Here is a 19959-nt window from a genome sequence, read left to right on the forward strand (position 1 = left end):
ACAGTTCCTGAGTGGTCTTACACTTCATGTGTGTTTCTTCAAGAGGCACTTCTGTCCAGTCACGTGTTAGTGGCACTGAGTTAGACTGTGTGAAGGTGATGACTGACCCATGTCTTACTGTCACAAGGGCACATTTCCTTTTTTGCCATTAGCAAGAAGTCTGTTGAACGAGGGGCACCTGGGTGGTTCAGCGGTTGAGCCTTTGGCTCAGGGCCTGATCCCGAGGTCCCTGGATCAAGTCCCACTTTGGGCTTCCTGCAGGGAGCCTGCTTCTCCCTCTGTCTGTGTCTCTGCCTCTCTCTCAGTATCTTATGAATAAATAAATAAAATCTTAAAAAAAAATCTGTTGAACGAGATTGTGGCAAAATAGGAATACTCCGTGTGCCAGCCACCTTTCCACCTGATGGTTTTAGCATCCATTGATTATTCTTACCCGAATCATTGTTTCATCGGAGGTTATAAAATGGCAATTTCCTGATCTCATCTTTGTATTTGCTCTGGTAAAAGCATAGTAAATGCTTACATAAGGAATTTGTCTGGTAGGGAGAAAATGTATTTTTGGGGCTCTGGAAGGTTTCTGGCCTGCTGAGGTGTTTGTGCTGATAGAAGAGTGAAAATTTTCTTTTTTCATTTTCCTCTACTCCTCTTGATTTCTTTCTTTCTTTCTTTCTTTCTTTCTTTTTTTTTTTTTTTTTCCTGGAGTTTGCTTGAGATTCTCTCTCTCCCTCTGCCCTTCCCTTCACTTGCTGGCTCTCTAATAAATAGATAAATCTAAAAAATAAAAATCCTTAATTTTAGAGGTCTGTAATAAATCTTAAATCTTATTCTGGCTTTTAATTGTACTTTTAAATTTAAATTTTAAAATATTTTATTTATTCATGAGAGACACAGAAGAGAGAGAGAGGCAGAGACAGGAAGAGGGAGAAGCAGTCTCCATGCAGGGAGCCCAATGTGGGATTCGATCCTGGGACTCCAGGATCACGCCCTGGGCCGAAGGCAGATGTTAAACTGCTGAGCCACCCAGGTGTCCCTAAATTAAAATTTTCATTTGGAATGAGGTGATCTAAGTAGCCTACCGTTCTTAGAGTCAGTACTTTTTATTATTAATTAACCAAAGCAGTAGCTTTTTTTTTTTTTTTTTTTTTTTTTTTTTTTTTATTCCTCTTTTCACCCTAGGAACTTGGTGTTGGTGGCACGAATCAGTGGAAAATCTGTGGCCTGGATCCCACATCTACACTTGGCATCTATTTTGAAGTAGTCAACCAGGTGAGTTGGATTTCTTCATGAGTATTCATGTGTCAGTGTTGTGTTTTCTGATTTATCACAGACTGTTGGCTGCTGGCTTCTTTAGAGTGATGCTACTTCCACCTTGTGTTTGCCTGAAACCAGTCCAGCATGATCTTTATTTTCCTCTCAGGGTTTGGTCAGAGTCAGATGGCACATTGCTTTTATCACTTAAATTGTTGGACTGCTAAGCTTATCAGAAGGGGAATAGCTTTTACTGGCCTTCTTAATGTTCGTGAATTTTTGAGTGTCAGTTTTTTCCCCAGTATTCCATTTTTTACAATTCTAATTTACAGAAAAATGGAAAGAACTGTACAGTCAGTATTTGTATACCTGTCACTTGGATTCTGTAGTTAATATTTTACTATATTTATTTTGCTTTGCCATATTCTATTTATCAATCTTATTTTTTATGCTTTTTTTTTTTTTTTTTGAGGTAAAAGTTATGTAGAGTGAAATGCCCAGATTTTAAGTGTACCATTCAGAATGCATCAAGGACCACTCTGTCACTACTGTGTCAGTTGTTTTGGGAAGAGCACAGGGGGTGCTGTGACCCTTTGTGTTTGAGTCATACCTGTAACAGTAACCAGGTGTATGGCCTGTTGCCTGCAGCACAACGCCCCCGTCCCCCAAGGAGGCAGAGGCGCCATCCAGTTTGTCACGCAGTATCAACACTCCAGCACCCAGAGACGCATCCGTGTGACCACCATTGCCAGAAAGTGAGCAGTCCCAGCTTTTCTATTCGGCCACCAGTGTTTTTCCTTTGAAGAGATAATTTAGCATCTTTTAGTTTATCTTTGTAATTCCATTAAGTGGTTCTCACCAGTCCTCACTGGTTTATTTGATCAGAGGAGGGGGAAGAGGAAGAGGCATTGCTGGCCAACCTAGTTAGGCCTGCAGGCACTTGGCTAGAAGAATCCTCTTTTGGTAGGAATAAGTTAATTAAAAATTAAGTTTTATTATTTTCAGGTAAGTAGCCCATAAATACATCCTCCTTGTAAAAAATTCAAGCAGCTCATAAGTATATGAAGAATGAATCTCTTTACCCACTTTCCCCAGAGGTGAAATGCTATTGCACTGGTGTTATCTTCACAGGCCCATTTCCATGGAGTTCTAGGTCATATGTGTGTATATTGTGCATGTATAACTTCTTTTTTTTTTTTTTTTAAAGGTTTTTTTTGTTTTGTTTTGTTTTTAATTTTTATTTATTTATGAGAGTCACAGAGAGAGAGAGAGAGAGGGGCAGAGACACAGGCAGAGGGAGAAGGCAGGCTCCATGCACCGGGAGCCTGATGTGGGATTCGATCCGGGGTCTCCAGGATCGCGCCCTGGGCCAAAGGCCGGCGCCAAACCGCTGCGCCACCCAGGGATCCCCATGTATAACTTCTTATGTTGGCATGTTTATAAACTTTTTTCAGTAATGTGTTAGGGACATCTTCCCTCTTAATACATACAAGCTGTTCATTCCCTGTAATGGCTGCATAGCATTGCATGGTTTGGATGGCATGTATCACTTGTCTCTTAAAGGAATTTCAGATCCTACCTTCCTTCCAACAGTGCTGCATTCATGTGTTTAGATCTTTATGTATGTTGAGTATTTCTTTCCAGCTACTTCACAAAAGTAGAATTTTGTATCCTGTGAAACTACTCTTTTAAAAAGCTAATCTGTATTCTCCCTAATAGTGTAAGGAGAGTGTCTTGTTCTTATGCTATCTTGTAGAACGTTGGGAAGTTCTCTGTAATTTTTTCTTTGCTCTTAAAGCCTTCAGAGATCACATGAGGATAAATGAAAATGTGTGTAAAACTGTTGGTTCCTTACTGACATTGCAGTTCTGATCTATGTCACCTTAGATGAAGGAGTGGGACTTAGGTGTCTTTATCTTACTGGAAGGCTGACTTTCTGGTCTCTCTCAAGTCGTTAAGTATGGCACTAATCCTGGATTTGTCAGTTGGGCAGATGCACAGAGCCAGCTCAGGCACATAGAAGCAGCATTTGACCAGGAGGCTGCAGCAGTCTTGATGGCTCGACTGGGAGTATTCCGTGCGGAATCAGAGGAGGGGCCCGATGTGCTCCGGTGGCTGGACCGACAGCTCATCCGACTGGTGAGTTAGGAACTGTGTCACCAGGTTCAGTTGTAATCTCTGCTCTGTGTTTAAGAAAAGAAAACTGGTACTTATGCCTATATTTTCATCCAGTCAGTCAGCAAGCACTTTTTGTTGCTTACCTTATGCCAAACACTAGACGTTCTGGGCGTGACCAGAGAAGTATTACACGTGCATTTTCCCCTCAAGGACTTACGTCATGGGGAAAAACAAGACTCACAGGACATTATTTATTTATTTGTTTGTTTATTTAATTTTTTTAAACGATTTTATTTATTTATTCAATGAGAGACACACACAGAGAGAGAGGCAGAGACACAGGCAGAGGGAGAAGCAGGCTTCATGCAGGGAGTCCGATGTGGGACTCGATCCCAGGACTCCGGGATCATGCCCTGAGCCAAAGGCAGACGCTCAACCACTGAGCCACCCAGGCATCCCTCACAGGACATTTAGAGAAGGATGCAAATTTGTGTAGATTTAGATGAGCCCCTGTGGATGCTGTGGTTCTATATTCTCCTTTCAGATTTTAGAGGGTTTTTTTTAGCAATAGGAGTCCATGGCCCCAGTGAGTGTAGAGATGCCTCATGTGTTATTCTGGGTCTAATTAGGAGACAAACACAAGTAATTTAAACAAGGAAAGCATTAATAAGCTTATGGGACAGGCTGTGCATTTCAACTTATGCTGGGGACCTGGAGAAACCATGGGAGCACAGATTGTATGGTGAGGAGAAGCAGTGAAGGTGTGGCTTAATTGTAGAGTGCTTTATTTTACTTATGAATTTATTTTAATTTTAATTTTTTTTAAAGATTTTATTTATTTATTCATAGAGACAGAGAGAGAGAGGCAGAGGAGAAGCAGGCGTCATACAGAGAGAGCCTAATGTGGGACTCGATCCGGGGTCTCCAGGATCACACCCTGGGCTGCAGGCGGCGCTAAACCGCTGCGCCACCAGGGCTGCCCTAATTTTTATTTTGAAGTATGGGTGACATACAACATAATTTTAGCTTCAGGCGCACTACATAGTGATTCAACAATTCTATCAGAATGCCTGGATTTTAAAGTATGTCATTGCCTTAATGTTGCTTGGGGATGGTGCTGCCTAGGTGTGATTTTTTAAGCAGGGACATGCCATCAGCATGATGGCTTATGTTTACATTCACCATAACCATATGAAATAAACTGGAAGGTAAAAGGCTTCTGCCAGGGAGAGGAGTGGAGGATGCTGCAAGCTCAAGGGAGCGGCAACCAGGTGGTGGTAGGACAGTTGGAGGGGAGGAGAAAAAAGTTTGGAATCCGGATGTATGCTGAAAGAAGAACTGCTAAAACTTGCTCAAACTGTACGTGAAATCAAAAACCAAAAAATCAGCATTGACTTGGGGAGCCTGGGTGGCTCAGTTAAGCATCTGCTTTTGGCTCAGGTCATGATATCGAGGTCCTGGGATTGAGCCCTGCATCAGGCACTCTGCTTGGTAGGGAGCCTGCTTCTGCCTTTCCCTCTGCCCCTTTCCTGCTTGTGCTTTTTCTCTATTATTTCCCTCTTTCAGACAAATAAATAAAATCTTAAAAAAAAAAAAAAACGACAAGTTTTGAGTATGGGTGACTATAAGGATGATGGAGAGGTAAAAGAGATAGAAGATGGGAAAGGGTGAAGGAAGGAGTAATTTTTTTTTATATGATAAATTCAATTTATTTTATTCGTGAACTTGTGAAAGTACATCCAAGGGAAGCTGTTCTGTAGTTGGGTAGAAGTTCCCATAGGAGCTCAGGTTAGAGGCAGCACTGGAGGGGGGATGACATCAGTCTGGCTCTCCTGTTACTTGTAGCTGAGGCAGTGAGGATGGGAGCAGGGGGCAAGAGCTAGCCTCTAAGGGACCCACAGTTAGGAGGTAGGAGGATGAAGGGCTATGGAACAAGACAGAGAAGGATTAGGTAGGAGAAATAGGAACATGCTATGTTAGCGGCTGAAGGAGAATTTCACAAAGCTTGGGGGAGCCACTTGATTGGTGGTGCTGAGGAATCCAGGAAGGTAAAAGCCATACAAGGTCATCGGACTTGGTAGCAGCGGGTAACTGTCAGAGATGGGTTTTCTTTCAGTGTTGGAAGGTCCGATTCTCTACAGGCCAAGGAGATGTGTGAAACAAAGAGGTAATAAAAACGAGAAGAGAAAATGTTCAGAAACTTGTCTTTGAAAGAAGGAAGAGGATTGAGCTGTAGCGTCCCAGACTTAGAGGCTTTCCCTATGGAAAAGGTGCCTGAGAGAGCTTCTCGAGCCACCAACTGGTCAGAGCAGTCGTCTGGTGTTGTTCCCTGGGAGCTGCTTAGAAATGCAGGAACTCTCGGGGTCTGTAGAATCAGAATCTGTTCAGCAACACCCTGCGTGATGGTGATGGGTCTGCCTGGCTGTGCCCAAGAAGTTCTGGTCCGGACCCTCAGTCAGAGTTGAGAGTGGGATGCAGCTCTCCCATTGCCAGGGTTTTTCCAGGTGACACTAACTTGACTTTTTTCTTGCCTTCTTTTTCTTTCTTTCTTTCTTTCTTTCTTTCTTTCTTTCTTTCCTTTCTTTCTTTTCTTTTCTTTCTTTCTTTCTTTCTTTCTTTCTTTCTTTCTTTCTTTCTTTCTTTCTTTCTTTCTTTCTTTCTTTCTTTCTTTCTTTGTCTCTCTCTCTCTCTGTCTCTTTTTTTTCCTGTTTTCTTTCAACAGTGTCAGAAGTTTGGACAGTATAATAAAGAAGACCCCACTTCATTTAGGTTATCAGATTCCTTCTCTCTGTATCCTCAGGTAAGAAGTATTTTTTAAACAACTGGAGAATAAATTGTGATAGAAATCATACTTGCTGCTCCCAGGCTAAAGTGAAGAATCGGTGTGTTTTGAGGCTCCGTCTATAAGTGAAGGTTGTTCAGTTCAGGATGGATACTGCAACTGTGTGTGAGACACTGCCTCAGCCCTGCAGGAGACAGATGACATGTGGAGAGACGATAAATAGTGGCTCCACAATTCCCATGAAAAAGTAAAACAGGATCGGTGCTGAAGGCCACAGCAAGATCTTTTATTTTATAGTGGTTCTGGGTAGGCAGCTACCTCAGCAGCAACTCAAGGAAGTGAAGCACATGTGAAGGTGAATATAACAAAATGGGACCCCAGAGAATGACATATATTTAATGAGACATGTCTGGTGATGGTGCTGTATCGTAGCTGGGGGTTAGTAGTAAGAAGCAGCTCCTGTGCATTGTGCACAAGCTGGGCATCTGGGAGCCCTTGGGCAGTGAGAGGAGGGAGAGAAGTGCACACAGTGTGAAGCTGCTGTCAGGAGTCCATGCATTTGCTTCTCCTGAACATCCATCCTCCTCTGTAAATGAGGATGTTAGGGCTTAGCATGGTGGGTGGTCATGAGGATGGCACACCAAGGTGGATAGAGTGTCACTGCCAGGCCAGGCACCCGTTAACGTTTGGTGGGTGCAGGCCCGCTCCACGTCTGGGGCCCACGGCTCTCAAGTGGTCCCTTCACAAATGCAGCTTTCTTGAACTGGAAGCAGAGCCAACTTTTTTCCCTTCCCCCCAAGATGCCTTAATAATGAATAAGTAGAAAGCAGAAAACTTTCATTTTTAACTTTCATGCACTCAGATATTCTAGTAGGTATTATTTGTTTGATTATTCAGTTTGGAAAGGGGACACAGATTTCAGTCATGAACTTGTCTTATATAGCTTGGACTCTCAGGGCTAACAGGGGGCCATAGGGGTCATTTCACTTGACCCCCAGCCCAAGGCAGGGCTCTGTGGTCCCTGATGCGTGCCCCTGTGGCCTGTGCTAGGGCAGTTGAAGCTCTACAGTGTTGTGTAAGGAGCTCTGGACTTGCCAGAATTCAAGTGGAGTTCCAGCACTGGCTCTGCTACTGCTGATCCAGGATGAGGTCTTGAACCCCCATAGATATTGGTTTCCATTTTATAAGGAAGGAATGGGTCCAGAGAAGTGGTTTGCAGTCTCATTAAGGCTGTGGAATCCTTTCTCCGAGAGAACCCCCTCAAAAGCCAGCACATTTAAAGCAGATAGACTTGCAGCTGCTCTAGTTGTGCCCATGTACCACCCTTAGCCGCTGGGTACTGCCAGAGCACCCCCCGCCCCATCTTGGCCAAGGGACCTGATAAGACTGAAGAGCACAGTTAGAAAACCATTGAATGAAGTGGTTTGTAAGATTTGTTTTGCTGAGGCATCTAGGTTAGAGGTCAAGCACCCAGTCTCTGGAGCCAAATATCTGGAATAAAGCAGTTCCGCTCCTCAGTTTGAGTGGCCTTGGGTGAGTTGCCTGTTCTGCAGCTTGCTCACCCATAAACTAGGGATGGTAAGAGACCCTACTTTGTGGGTTTGTTAGGATTAAATCATTCTCATCAAGTGCCTTGCACAAAGGGTGTATTGAATATCAGCCATGATTGTTATGTAGAAACCGATGGTTCAATATTTGGAGTCTCAGTCTTTATATGTCTCAGGGCAGCTCATTTTCATGTTCTGGCACCTCTTTACGTCTTTTCTTTTCTTTTCTCTTCTCTTCTCTTCTTTTCTTTTCTTTTCTTTTTTCTTTCTTTTTTTTCTTTCAACGTGGGGATTGAGCTCAGAACTTTTGAGATCAAGAGTTGGATGCTTAATGAGCCATCCAGGCACCCTATTTTATTTTATTTTTTTAAGTATTGACACCTCTCTAGAGTGAGCTAAAAGTCAGCCATACACCTCATCTGCATCTCAGAGTAAAGAACACACCTCTCCAGCCTCATATTTGTCCCTCTGTTACTTGCACCCCTGATGCCAGTGCAGCAGCTTGTGTCCTCAGCAGTCCAGCCTCTCATCTGTTACTGCAGCTGGAGCTCCCTCCCTCTGGCTTCCTCATGCATGGCTCCCAGTGACTTGGGAAGCCTCCTGCTTCCCCATCCCATCCTACTAGTACTGACTTGCATTGTACTCACAACTTTTTATTGTGGCTGCCTGGAGTGTTCCTTTTCCTCATGGTATTGTGGCCTCTCTAGAGCAGATGTTCTGTCTCCAGCCTGGCCCAGTGACCCAGAAATAAATGCTGCTTTGCCTTCACCTTACATGTGGAGGCTTTGACATACCCAAAGGGCCCCACTCCCTTTCTGAAAAATAATGTTTATAATTGTGGTGAAAAACACATAAAATTTGCCATTTTAACCATTTTTAAAGTATGCAGTTCAGTAATTTTCAATATCTTCATATTGCTATGTAGTAGATCTCCAGAACTTTCTTGCCCTGCAAAACTGAAACTATACTTATTCAATAACAACTTCCAATTCCCTCTTCCTCCAGGCCCTGGTACTACCATTGTTCTTTCTGCTTCCATGAACTCAGAGACCTGTGTCTGAAAGTGGTGCTTCTCTTTCAGAGACCTAAGGCAAGACTGTTGTCTGAGTGTCTAAGAAAGTTACAGCTGTATGCATTTTCTTTTTTTTTTTTTTCTTTATAAATTCAGTTCATGTTCCATCTTCGAAGATCTCCATTTCTCCAAGTGTTTAACAACAGCCCTGATGAGTCATCGTATTATAGGCACCATTTTGCCCGGCAGGATCTAACTCAGTCCCTCATCATGATCCAGCCCATTCTGTACTCCTATTCGTTCCATGGGCCACCAGAGGTGAGGCTTAGTGAATGCTTTTCTTAGAATTGGAATCACCTAATAAGAGTGTTTTTTTTTTTCTTTCCCAGCCAGTTTACTCTTAGACCAAAGCTGTAAAAAAAAAAAAAAAAAACTTTGAATCTTTATAGTAATTTAACATTATTTCTGATTATTAAGAAATGCACATAGGTAAAATTCACAAGACATATAAAGAATGCCTACTGTCTGTGGAAGGCAGGATTACATGTAAAAAAACTTATAAAATATGTGGGTACTTTTTTTCTCAACGTGTTCATATTCTTTGGCCCAGTATATGCCTTGTGCCTGAAGGAAATCCTCTTTTATACAGAAAAAATGTTGTTCGAAGAAATAGTAAAATGAGCTATTATTGTAGAAGGATAGAAAACAATCCAAGTGTTTAATAGTAGGAGAGTAAGTAATCTAGGAAATATTTACAAAGTTTATGTAATATGATAAAATATCAAGGTGTTACATGAAGGGGAACCTGGCTCACTCAGTTGGTAGAGAAGGTGACCCTTTATCTTGGGGTCATGAGTTCATGCCCCACATTGAAGTTACTTGCGAAGTAGAGATTACTTAAAAATTAAAAAAAAAAAAGGAAAAGAAACATACAAGTATTGAATTTAATTATTTTAAAAAGTGCCTGTCTGGGTGGGTTGGCATAGCTTGGGACTCGATCTCTGGGTCATGAGTTCAAGCCCTCATTAGGTGTAGATGTTACTAAAAAAAAAGAATAATGTGAAAAAAAATCAAAATAGAAACTTTCCCAAATTATGTGTTTTTTTAACATATAAGAATTACAAACTATGTGAAGATAAATTATGAATAATTTTTGGACTTGGATACAAATTTTCAAATTTTCCTTAACACATTACTTTTATTTTTGAAGTAGAAATATAATGAAAACATGTTTGGTGATAAGTTGTTAAAACTCGTCTTAAAAGCTGTTCTTAAAAAGAAAAAGAAAAAGAGCTGTTCTTTTTTATGTAGGCATCACTATTGTCAGTCATTTATGGCAGTAGATTCTTTTTTTTAAGATTTTATTTATTTATTTATTCATGAGAGACAGAAAAAGAGGCAGAGGCATAGGTAGAGGGAGAGAAGCAGGGTCCCTCCGGGGATCCTGATGCGGGACGGGATCCCAGGACCCCGGGATCACGACCTGAGCCAAAGGCAGACATGCAACCACTGAGCCACTCAGGTGCCCTATGGCAGTAGATTTGAGAGAATGTGTCTCCAGTAGTTAAAATATATTTCTAACACAAAACTGAGAATGTTTGGAATTAACTCTGGTTCCTAGAGCAAAAGATGTCCTTAATCTCTCTTCCCAGTTGATGAGGGATTATTTGGAGCCTCTTTCTAATATGAAGTTGATACTCAGAACTGCTTACCGAGCAGAGAGCGGGAGTCTCCTTAAAGATGGGGAGAACCCCCGTGCCGGGTGCCATTGGTAACCAGCCTTGTAACTGTCCTGGAGACACCCCAGGTTGGGGGTGGGGGGTTGGGGTGGTCACCATGTGGGACCAGGGGGAAGACCGGTGTTGTCTCTGTGCCTTCTTCTTCAGCCAGTACTGTTGGACAGTAGCAGCATTCTAGCTGACAGAATTTTGCTGATGGATACTTTCTTCCAAATTGTCATTTATCTTGGTGAGGTAAGAAAACATTAATTTATTTCCTTACTATTGTTTTGGCTTTCTTTTTATTCATTCAGGTTTTTATGACATTTGAAATAATTTGGGCTGAGAAGACTTGCTGTTTATTAGAATGAGTATAGCGGCTTTTATTCTATTAGATAATTTTTTTTTCAGGTCCCTAGGGGTATTGGTATCTATAGTAATTTTAATTCCATTTCCTGTAAATAAGTCTCAGGTGGTCCTTCTAAATTGTCCTAACTTAACTGCTTTTCGAGTTGTTAGGCAAGATCACTTTACTTTCCCTCAGCCAACACACTATTGTCCTTTTGGAGTTCTGTTAGAGTTTCTAGTAAACAATAAGCTTAGGTCTCAAGTTTTTCTTTGATGAAACAACATAGCACACTGACCCTTACACTAGTATGTGGGTCCCTAGGACAACTGTGAATGACTTTCAGGGGAGAGTCCCTTTCTTCCTCAAAGGGGTTTCATAAGAAAGTGAGTAGTTCCTCTGGAGAAAATCCTCTAACTGAGCATTATGTTCATTGATACATTCTTTTCCTTCTGTTGTCCATTCTTTACCTTCAATAAATTGCTTTGGTGATTGACTTGACTTCCTAGTGTCTCTACATTAGACATTGATTTCAAATGTCCTGCAAAGGTATATGTTGTATTTCAGAATATTATTAACAATTTAGGATGAATTAGTTTTCTGATACTAATATGCATTTTATACTTTTTAACTTTTTTCAGCATATTAACACTCACTCTGCTAGCCACTTGCCCATTGGGTCACCAACTGCTGTTCCCACTGGTTCCTATAAGGGCAATAATCATGCTGTGGATATTTATGCCTTCAGCTCACCCCTTAAAGACATTCTGACCACAATCCCTGTCCTCTTCATCCACACATTTATTGCATGCTGTGTGTGTGCAAATGATGGGTTCTAAAGATAAAGACAGTGACAGAGTTCTCACTCTCCAAAAGCCCCAAGCCTGCTGGTTGTAAGTGTTCTGATGAACTCTTGGATCCAAACAAGCTTATGGGCATTTCCTCTGTGCTACCAGTCAGAAATTAAGACCTTGAAAATGTTGCTGGAAACTCTGAGAAGAAGAGGAGAGCAGGCTGCAGAAGGAAGCATCTAAAGAGAATCCTCCTTCTGGTACCAGACTAACAGTTCTGTTTTTAAAACCCTCCGATCATTTCCCTTCTCCAATGTTTTCTTTTTTAGTGTCCCCTAAATAACATATGAAAGCACTTCTGATTGCTTATAAAGATCTATTAATCAGCGAATATTTCTTGATTTCTTGTGTGCGTAAGTGCACAAGGCATTTTCTAGAGCAGTTGCCAGTGGGGATAAAAGAGGGTGAGACATGGTGCTAGCTGAGCTGGGGGGACAGGCTTTACCTTCCATACTGTAGTATTTGCCTTCTATTTGCCTAATGAACATCCATGTATTGATTCTTGCAGCTTTTTTCTCTCCTACCAAGAGTATGCCAACTCAGAGCTCAGGGGAGTTGGGGATGAATCTGTGACACTAGGAACTGGAGTCGGGTGTAGAGGTGTAGCCCCTAGGAAGGAGAAAGGGGAATGGATTCTACACAGGAAGCCAACAAATACCTTTCCCTACCAGCTGAAAGGACATGAGAGGCTGGACCCGGTGGTGGCAGTGAAGTGGAAAGGATGGGTGGCTCCTTGGGACAGCCATCCCCTGGGTGTTTTTAGCTACTTGGTATGTACAGTTAGGGAAGATGTGTGACTGATGGCTCTGGCATTTCTGAGATAACTGTGTAGGTGGGGGGTGTCCTGGCTCCACCTCTTTGCTTACTCATCCTTAGCCTACCCAGCTCCCCTTTGCTCCCCGCTGCAACTTGTCATTCTTGACATGACTTCCTCACTGGAAATGAGTTCCGTGTGGCAGTGGGAGTGTTAAAATGTCAAGAGTGTTCTTGAAGATTATCATTTCAGTGTTTCCACAGTGGTTTTGGTTGGTTTGTTTTGGTGCAGACCATAGCCCAGTGGCGTAAAGCTGGGTACCAAGACATGCCTGAGTATGAAAACTTCAAGCACCTCCTGCAGGCACCACTGGATGATGCCCAAGAGATTCTGCAAGCACGCTTCCCAATGCCACGTTATATTAACACGGAGCATGGAGGCAGCCAGGTAAGTGAGCTGAATTCCAGCTCTCGTGTTCTGTTGGTTTCATGATGTAAATGGTGATAAATCCAAATAGCATGGTTAACATTTTATGTGGTGACATAAATTGACATTCAGACAAATTTCCGAATAGGACTTCTTAAATGAGTGGTAGAAAAAGGTTAATGTGAAAGTAGAGTATTACCAAAGTAAAACATATTTCATGTTTTAGGAACCATAATAAATGGAGAGTTACAGGCTTTATACTAAATAAATGGGTTCCTATGCGGTAGGAAAATGCTAATTTAACAAAAGAAATGTGGTAAGAACTTTTTTTCTCCTACACTAATATTGTCACTTGTAACCTTTGAATTTCTTGTTTTTAAAGGCTCGATTCCTTTTGTCTAAAGTGAACCCATCTCAGACACACAATAACCTGTATGCCTGGGGACAGGTAAGAAATTATCAGGTATTTGGGAGGAGGCCAGATTGCTTTTTGAAAAATGCATTACCAGATGCATCTCTTTTGGCCTTACAGACAGAATGACTCAAGTATTTTGCTGGGGGTAAAAAAAAACAACAACAAACTTTGAACAACATAGCTGAGGCGGGAGGGGGTACCTTGTGTGGATCCCTTTTGTAGTACACAGCATAATATGAGAGATTTGGGCCAGAGGACAAAACACTAGTGTGACTTGCATTTGGCTCTTCTCATAGACTCAGCAACATTTCCCCAACCACACCCTCCCCCCCACCCCCCACCCCTGCGCGCGCATGCACACTCTGCTCTCTCTCTCAAGGGTGCAGGGCAAAAACATCTGCTCACCTCTGGTTCTGCCTTCTGAAAAAGCCTCTGTTTTCTTTAATTATTTTCAACATTTATAGTTCTCTCAACTAAGTCTCTTTCACTCTGTTTTCTTAAAACACTTTGGAAAATTAAACTTTTCTTTTGAGGTAATTTTAAATTTATAAGCAGTTGTGAAAAATAATACAGAGAGATTCCCTGTGCACTTCCCCTCATGTTCCCCAGTGAGAACATCTTGCAAAACCGTAATGCAGTATCACAGCCAGGATATTGGCATAGATATGGGCCAGGTACACGTTTCCATCATCACAAGATTTCTCATTCCCCCTTGTATAGTCACTCTCCTTTCCCTCTTGCCTCCACCCCTTCCTTAACACCTGGCCACTGCTGCTGTGTTCTCCACTTCTAGAATTTGGGTTTCAGCTCAGGTCATGATCTTGTGGTCGTAGATAGCCCCACATCGGGCTTTGTGCTCAGTGTAGTCTGCTTCAGATTCTCTCTTCCTCTCCTTCCCCACTCACATTCTCTCCCTGCCTCTCAAATAAATAAATAAAATCTTAAAAAAAAAAAAAAGTGTTAGGTATGTGGGGCTCTTGGGTAGCTCAGTCTTGGTTTCGGGTCAGGTCATGATATCAGGACTGTAGGATTGAGCCCTGCATCAGGCTCCGTGCTCAGTACAGAGTGCACTGGAGATTATCGCTCTCTCTGGTCCTCTCTGCTCACATGCATGCACATGTACGCGCTCTCTCTCTCAAATAAATAAAACCTTAAAAAAAAAAGAAAAGTTATGTATGTGAAATTGCATGGTATGTAACCTTTGGGGACTGGCTTTTTTCCCTCAGTATGGTTGTCTAGAGATTCATCCAGATTGTTGCATGAATCAATAATCTGTTTCCTTTTACTTGCCAAATAGTAGTCTGTGATATTGGTGTCCTGTAGTTGTTTAATCATTCACCTGTTGAAGACATCTGGGTTGTTCACAGTTCCTGGCTATTAGGAGTAAAGCTGCTATAAATATTCATGTATAGATTTCTTATGAACAGAAGTCTTCCTTTCGCCAAGATAAATGCCCAGGAGTACATTTGCTCAGGGTTATGGCAGTCACATAGTCAGTCTCAGAAACTGCCATATTGTTTTCCATAGTGATTGCATCCTTCTACATCCCCACTAATAATGTAGGAGTGATCCAGTTTCTCCACATCCTTGCTAGCATTTGGGATTGTCAGGATTTTGATTTTAGCTATTCCGGTAGGTGTGTAGTGGTGTAATGTTGTGGTTTTAAGTTATATTCTTAGTGGCTAATAATGTGGAGCTGCTTTCCATGTACTTCTTTTCCATCTGTATATTTTCTTCAAATCTCTTTTATCCATCTTATAATTGGATTATTTGCTTTTATTGCCATTGAGTTTTATGTTTTTTATATGTTCTGCATGCTAGCCTTTTGTTGAATATGTGGTTTTGTAAGTATTTTCTCTCACCTCTAGCTTCTTTGTACACCCTCTTCACAGGGTCTTGGAAGAGCAAAAGTGTTTAATTTTTATGAAGTCCACTTTACCAGTTTTCCTTTTATGGATCATGCTTTTGGTGCCGAGTCCAATAACTCTTTGCCTAGCCCTAGACCCCAAAGATCTCCTGTGTTTGTCTAACTTTATATTTCCATTTCATACTGTGATCCATTTTGAGTTAATTTTTGTATAAGATGTGAGGCTTAGTTTTATTTTTTATGTATGGTGTCTCATTGTTCCAGCACCATTTGTTGAAAAGGCTGTCTTGCTTCCACTGAACTACTTTTGTATCTTGTCAACAGTTAGTTGCTCATATTTGAGTGAGTCCATTTCTGGGTTTTCTTCTCTGTATGTTGATCTGTGTTTCTATCCCTCTACCAATACCACTGCCTTGATTACTATAGCTGTATCGTAAGTATTCAAATCAAGGAGACTGATTTCTTCAACTTCTTTTTCAAAATTGTCCTAGCTATTCTGGTTCCTTTGCTTCTACATGAGAATTTTAGAGTTATCTTGCCTAAGTCTTTAAAGACTTTTGCTGGGATTTTGATAAGAATTACATTAATCTTCTGTATCAATTTGGGGAGAATTGACATCTTCACTGTGTTGAGCCTTCTAGTATGTGAACTCAGTATGACTCTCCATTCTACTTTGGTTTCTTCTTTAGTGTTGAATGTTTTCACTTTTTTTTGAGTGATTATGAATGGTATTATAGTTTTGATATCAGTATACCAGTGTTCATTGCTAATATATAGAAATACCGTTGATCTTTGTATGTTTATTTTATGTACTGTGACTTTCCTGAGTCACATACTATATCTGGGAGGGGGCTTTTTTTAGATTCTTTGGGATTTTCAACATAAATAATCATGTCATCTACAAATAGGGGCAGCGTATTTCTTACTTGCCACTGTGAATATCTTTTTTTTCTTCCTTTTTGTGTCTTGTCTTTCTGGGTGCTCTGTGAGGGAAGTGGGGAGGATATTGTTTGATTACTGCCAGGTAGCAAACCAGGTTCCCTTTGGCCTCTTGACACCTGGGTGGGGGACAGTTCATTGTTACTGCTGGCTGAGGGTGGGTGTTCCAGATCCCCACCTAGTCTCCACTGATCCTGCAGTGGAGACAGCCTTCGTGTTGGATGGTAGTGACTGTCCCAGTACAGGGGACACGGAGGACATCTTACTACTGCCAGGTTGAGGTGGAAGTACAGGCTCCCCGAATGGTCTCTACAGATATCATGGCTATAGGGAAATATCCACCAGGCCATGGGGAATGAAATTTCCCATGCCATACTTGGCCTTCTCTGAGAGTATCCTGGTAGGGGTGTCAGGGTTCCTTGTTACTGTCTTGTGAGAGTGAGAGTCTAAGGGGCTTGCTCAGCCTTTGCTGGTGGGGGTGGGGGTCACAGTGTTTTCTGCCATCTTTGACCAGAGTTATTACTTAACATTTTTTTGTCTTGCAAGGCTATGCTGGTCCTTTAGCTAGCTAAAGAGAGTTGGCTTTCTCTCATGTTTTTGTCTGTGTCCGCTGATTGTCCGCCTCTTCAGCTCCAGGTCTGGGATATATAAGGCAAAAAGGAAACCCAAGGGATTCACCTTGTGTTGTTTCTTGGGACCCAAGGCCCTTGAATTGTCTGCTCTCTTCTCTCCACCTTTCAGAGTCTTCTTATGTTTGTTTTATATAAAATACCCAGGGTTTTTAGTTGTACTTATTGGAGGAATAGGGAAAAACACATCTACTCCTTCCTGGAAGGCATCTTCTTATAAAATTTTAGTCATGCTTTTATTTTCATAATAGTAGTACAGTATCATTTTGGAAAGTTTGAATATTTTAAAGAAAAGATTAATAAAGGAAATTAACATTACATATAATGCCACTATCAATAGAGTTAAATTATTTCTCACTTCTTTGTAGGTAGTATGAAATATGTATATCCTGTATATTTTTACCTTTTTTTTTTTTTTTTTTACAAATTTGGGATCTTACTAGAAATCAAGGTTTCTGTTCAGTTCTTTTTCCCTTGACATTACACGAATCACAAACATTTTCTGATATCACAAATATCCATCTGTTCAGTGAAGATACTGATCCACTTATTGGTAAATATACCATACAAACTTCTGTTGTAAGCAGGGCATGAAGAGCATTGGGCTGGGTGCAGGCAGAGCGATGGGGAAGACGAGCTCATGTTTGATGGGCAGCCAGAGTCTGGACAAGGCAGCAGAACGATGGAGAGGGTTAAGGCAGAGAAGGGCATATGCCCAGAACTGCCTGTAGTGGCAGGGATGGCCTGATCTCCATGCGTCAGAGAAGGGTTCTGTGAGGAAATTATGCTTCCACTGGTGGAATAGTTAGCTATGCAGAGGATGGCAGTGGTGGGAGTACTCCTAGCAGAGATGGTAACACTGAATGTTCTGAGGTGGAAAGTCCTTAATAATTGATGAATTCTGAGCAGCTTTTAAGATAACATGCCAATAAATCTTTCCCATTAAATTTCAGGAAACAGGAGCACCCATCCTAACTGATGATGTTAGCCTGCAGGTGTTCATGGATCATTTGAAGAAGCTGGCTGTCTCCAGTGCTTGTTAGGCTGGACATGTGAGCAGAACATAGAAGAGCACATGGGGTTGTGTTCATAATTGCTAATAACAGCTTAGAAACATTCACTTTCCTTGTGGATTTTAATAAATAAAGGAAACATTGTATGTAACTCTTTAGATTATAATTTATTTGTATTCCTTATTTTGTGCCCCTTTCCTGCATCATGAAATTGTAAGGTCATAAAGGTTTTGGTACTTGTAGATGTTTTTATGCTTTTTGTATCCTAATTTTACAGTTATATAAAATCAGAGGTAATGTATTTTGGCAACTTATATGAAAGTCGTAATGATCAGAAAGGAAATAAATCTGGATAAAGAAAGTATGGGCTAAAATAATGCTAATACAAATTTGATTTCCTGAAGTCTCTTTGTGTGTATGTATGTGTTTTTTAGTGACTCCCCCAAGAGATATTTCCTGAACTTAATCCTCATTTTCTGTCTAAACATTAGCCAAGGGAAAGCTTGAAATATGTGAGACTCTATCATCAAGGCAGTGTTGTTTGGAGTTCACTGTACCTAACTCACATGTAAGCATTCCAGCCCAGGGAGCCATGAAGAGTGGCTGTTGAGTTAAGTGGCCGCAGCAGAGTGACAGCACATTTATCTTGGGCATCAAGTAAAATAACTTTAAACAGGCACTGTTTTTTAATCAAAGTAATGTATGCATGGTTTAAAAAAAACTTTTCTTAAAGAGATTTATAATGACAGTTCCCTCCACCCCTGGAGCCTAGACCTGCTCTTCAGAGGTGACTGGTTTTAACCTTTCAAGTTTGTTGTTGATGTATCAGTTTTAGCCAGTGTGCCTCAATTCCCATTTTTCCAGAGTGAGGACCATGCTCTGTACCAGGCAGGTTTGCTTGGCTATACCCTTATTTTTATATTATCAAGGTTGGTAAAATTTACATTCTGACCTTTAACCATAGTTAGGTCTTTTGTTTCAGACTTCATTCTGAAAGTTGAAAACTAATAAAGATCATTTATACTGTTGTGATAATGTAAACATTGTCTGTGTTCAAGTCAGATAGTATTACATATTTCCCCAGGGGTTTGATGTCTCAGTCCCTATACTACTTGAAGGAAAACATTCCCAATGACAAAATCAGTCACTTATATTTTTACATTCTAGCATTCCATAGGTTGGTTTGTTTCTTTTTCCCATCATAACTTTGTATATCTTGTTGTTTTCCCTAGAATTTCTTAATATTTTTGAGAGAAGATTTAAAAAAAAAAAAAAGATGTTATTTATTTCTTCATGAGAGATACAGAGAGAGAGAGAGGCAGAGAGAGACACAGGCAGAGGGAGAAGCAGGCTCCATGCAGGAAGCCCAATGCGGAACTCAATCCTGGGACTTCAGAATCACACCCTGGGTCGAAGGCAGACACTTACCTGCTGAGCCACCCAGAAGTCCCAAGATTTTGTTTTGTATTTATTCAGAAGTTTAAATTTCTTATTCTACTGAATGAAGTCCATTCTTTAGAGGTCACCAATCTCCCCTTTAATCACAGGCCGATTGCTATGAAAAGTCATCCAGAAATTTCTTTTGTTAGGACTCCCGGGTTAGTTCTACAATTCCTTTTATCCCATAAGTCATCTGCTATCTTAAATGGCTTCTAAAAAAATTACATGGGAGATAATTCCATCAATGATCAATCAGTCAATTCCATCTTCATACTTGACAGCTTTGCTCAGTGAAAAATTCTAGGTCCAAAATAATTTTCTCTCAGAACTTTAAAGCTATTTTTTCATTCATTCAACAAATAATTTTTCAGTACTTGGTATATAAGGAATGTTTTACAGGCACTAAGAATGTAGCCAATAAAACAAAAATTTCTTCCCTGGTGGAGTGTTATGTTCTAGTTAAAGAAGACCCAACAATTTTTTAAAAATAGAAGTAAGTTGGGATCCCTGGGTGGCGCAGCGGTTTAGTGCCTGCCTTTGGCCCAGGGCGCGATCCTGGAGACCCGGGATCGAATCCCACATTGGGCTCCCAAGCAGCCATCTTGGGGGAGGAAGCATGGAGCCCCGTGTGCCTAATGAGGATTCTGAAATCCGTCTTGAAGGCAAGGAAAGCCTCTGAGCTCTTAGGCAGGGAAACAACCAGTTCCGGATTTTAAAAACACTAGGAGAGTGGCAGGGTGGATGGGAGGAAGCTGGAATCCAGATGAGGCCTGTAAAGAGGCCGGTGTTTAGACAAAGGTGGGATGTTAGGCAAGAATCTGAGTTCAAGTTTCTGTTTTGGGTGATAGGTCAAT

At 41.2% G+C, this 19959-nt stretch overlaps 1 protein-coding gene across 2 annotated transcripts in view; it reads left to right on the forward strand.

The window, feature by feature from the left end:
* Positions 1–18068, forward strand: part of SEC23B (SEC23 homolog B, COPII coat complex component) — a 37357-nt gene extending 19289 nt beyond the window's left edge. Inside the window, exons 12-21 of one of the 2 annotated variants that reach the window (XM_041733273.1) lie at positions 1177–1266; positions 1897–2003; positions 3234–3387; positions 6089–6166; positions 8864–9025; positions 10594–10680; positions 12294–12392; positions 12668–12823; positions 13185–13250; positions 17606–18068. In XM_041733273.1, coding sequence (XP_041589207.1) covers positions 1177–1266; positions 1897–2003; positions 3234–3387; positions 6089–6166; positions 8864–9025; positions 10594–10680; positions 12294–12392; positions 12668–12823; positions 13185–13250; positions 17606–17695 — 1089 coding nt within the window. In that variant the 3' untranslated portion in view covers positions 17696–18068. The remainder of the gene's footprint in view (positions 1–1176; positions 1267–1896; positions 2004–3233; positions 3388–6088; positions 6167–8863; positions 9026–10593; positions 10681–12293; positions 12393–12667; positions 12824–13184; positions 13251–17605) is intronic. The other variant, XM_041733274.1, reaches the window with a different exon arrangement.
* Positions 18069–19959: the final 1891 nt, after the last annotated feature.

This window comes from Vulpes lagopus, chromosome 18 (assembly GCF_018345385.1).
Source record: "Vulpes lagopus strain Blue_001 chromosome 18, ASM1834538v1, whole genome shotgun sequence".
In the NCBI taxonomy this organism is placed as follows: domain Eukaryota; kingdom Metazoa; phylum Chordata; class Mammalia; order Carnivora; family Canidae; genus Vulpes; species Vulpes lagopus.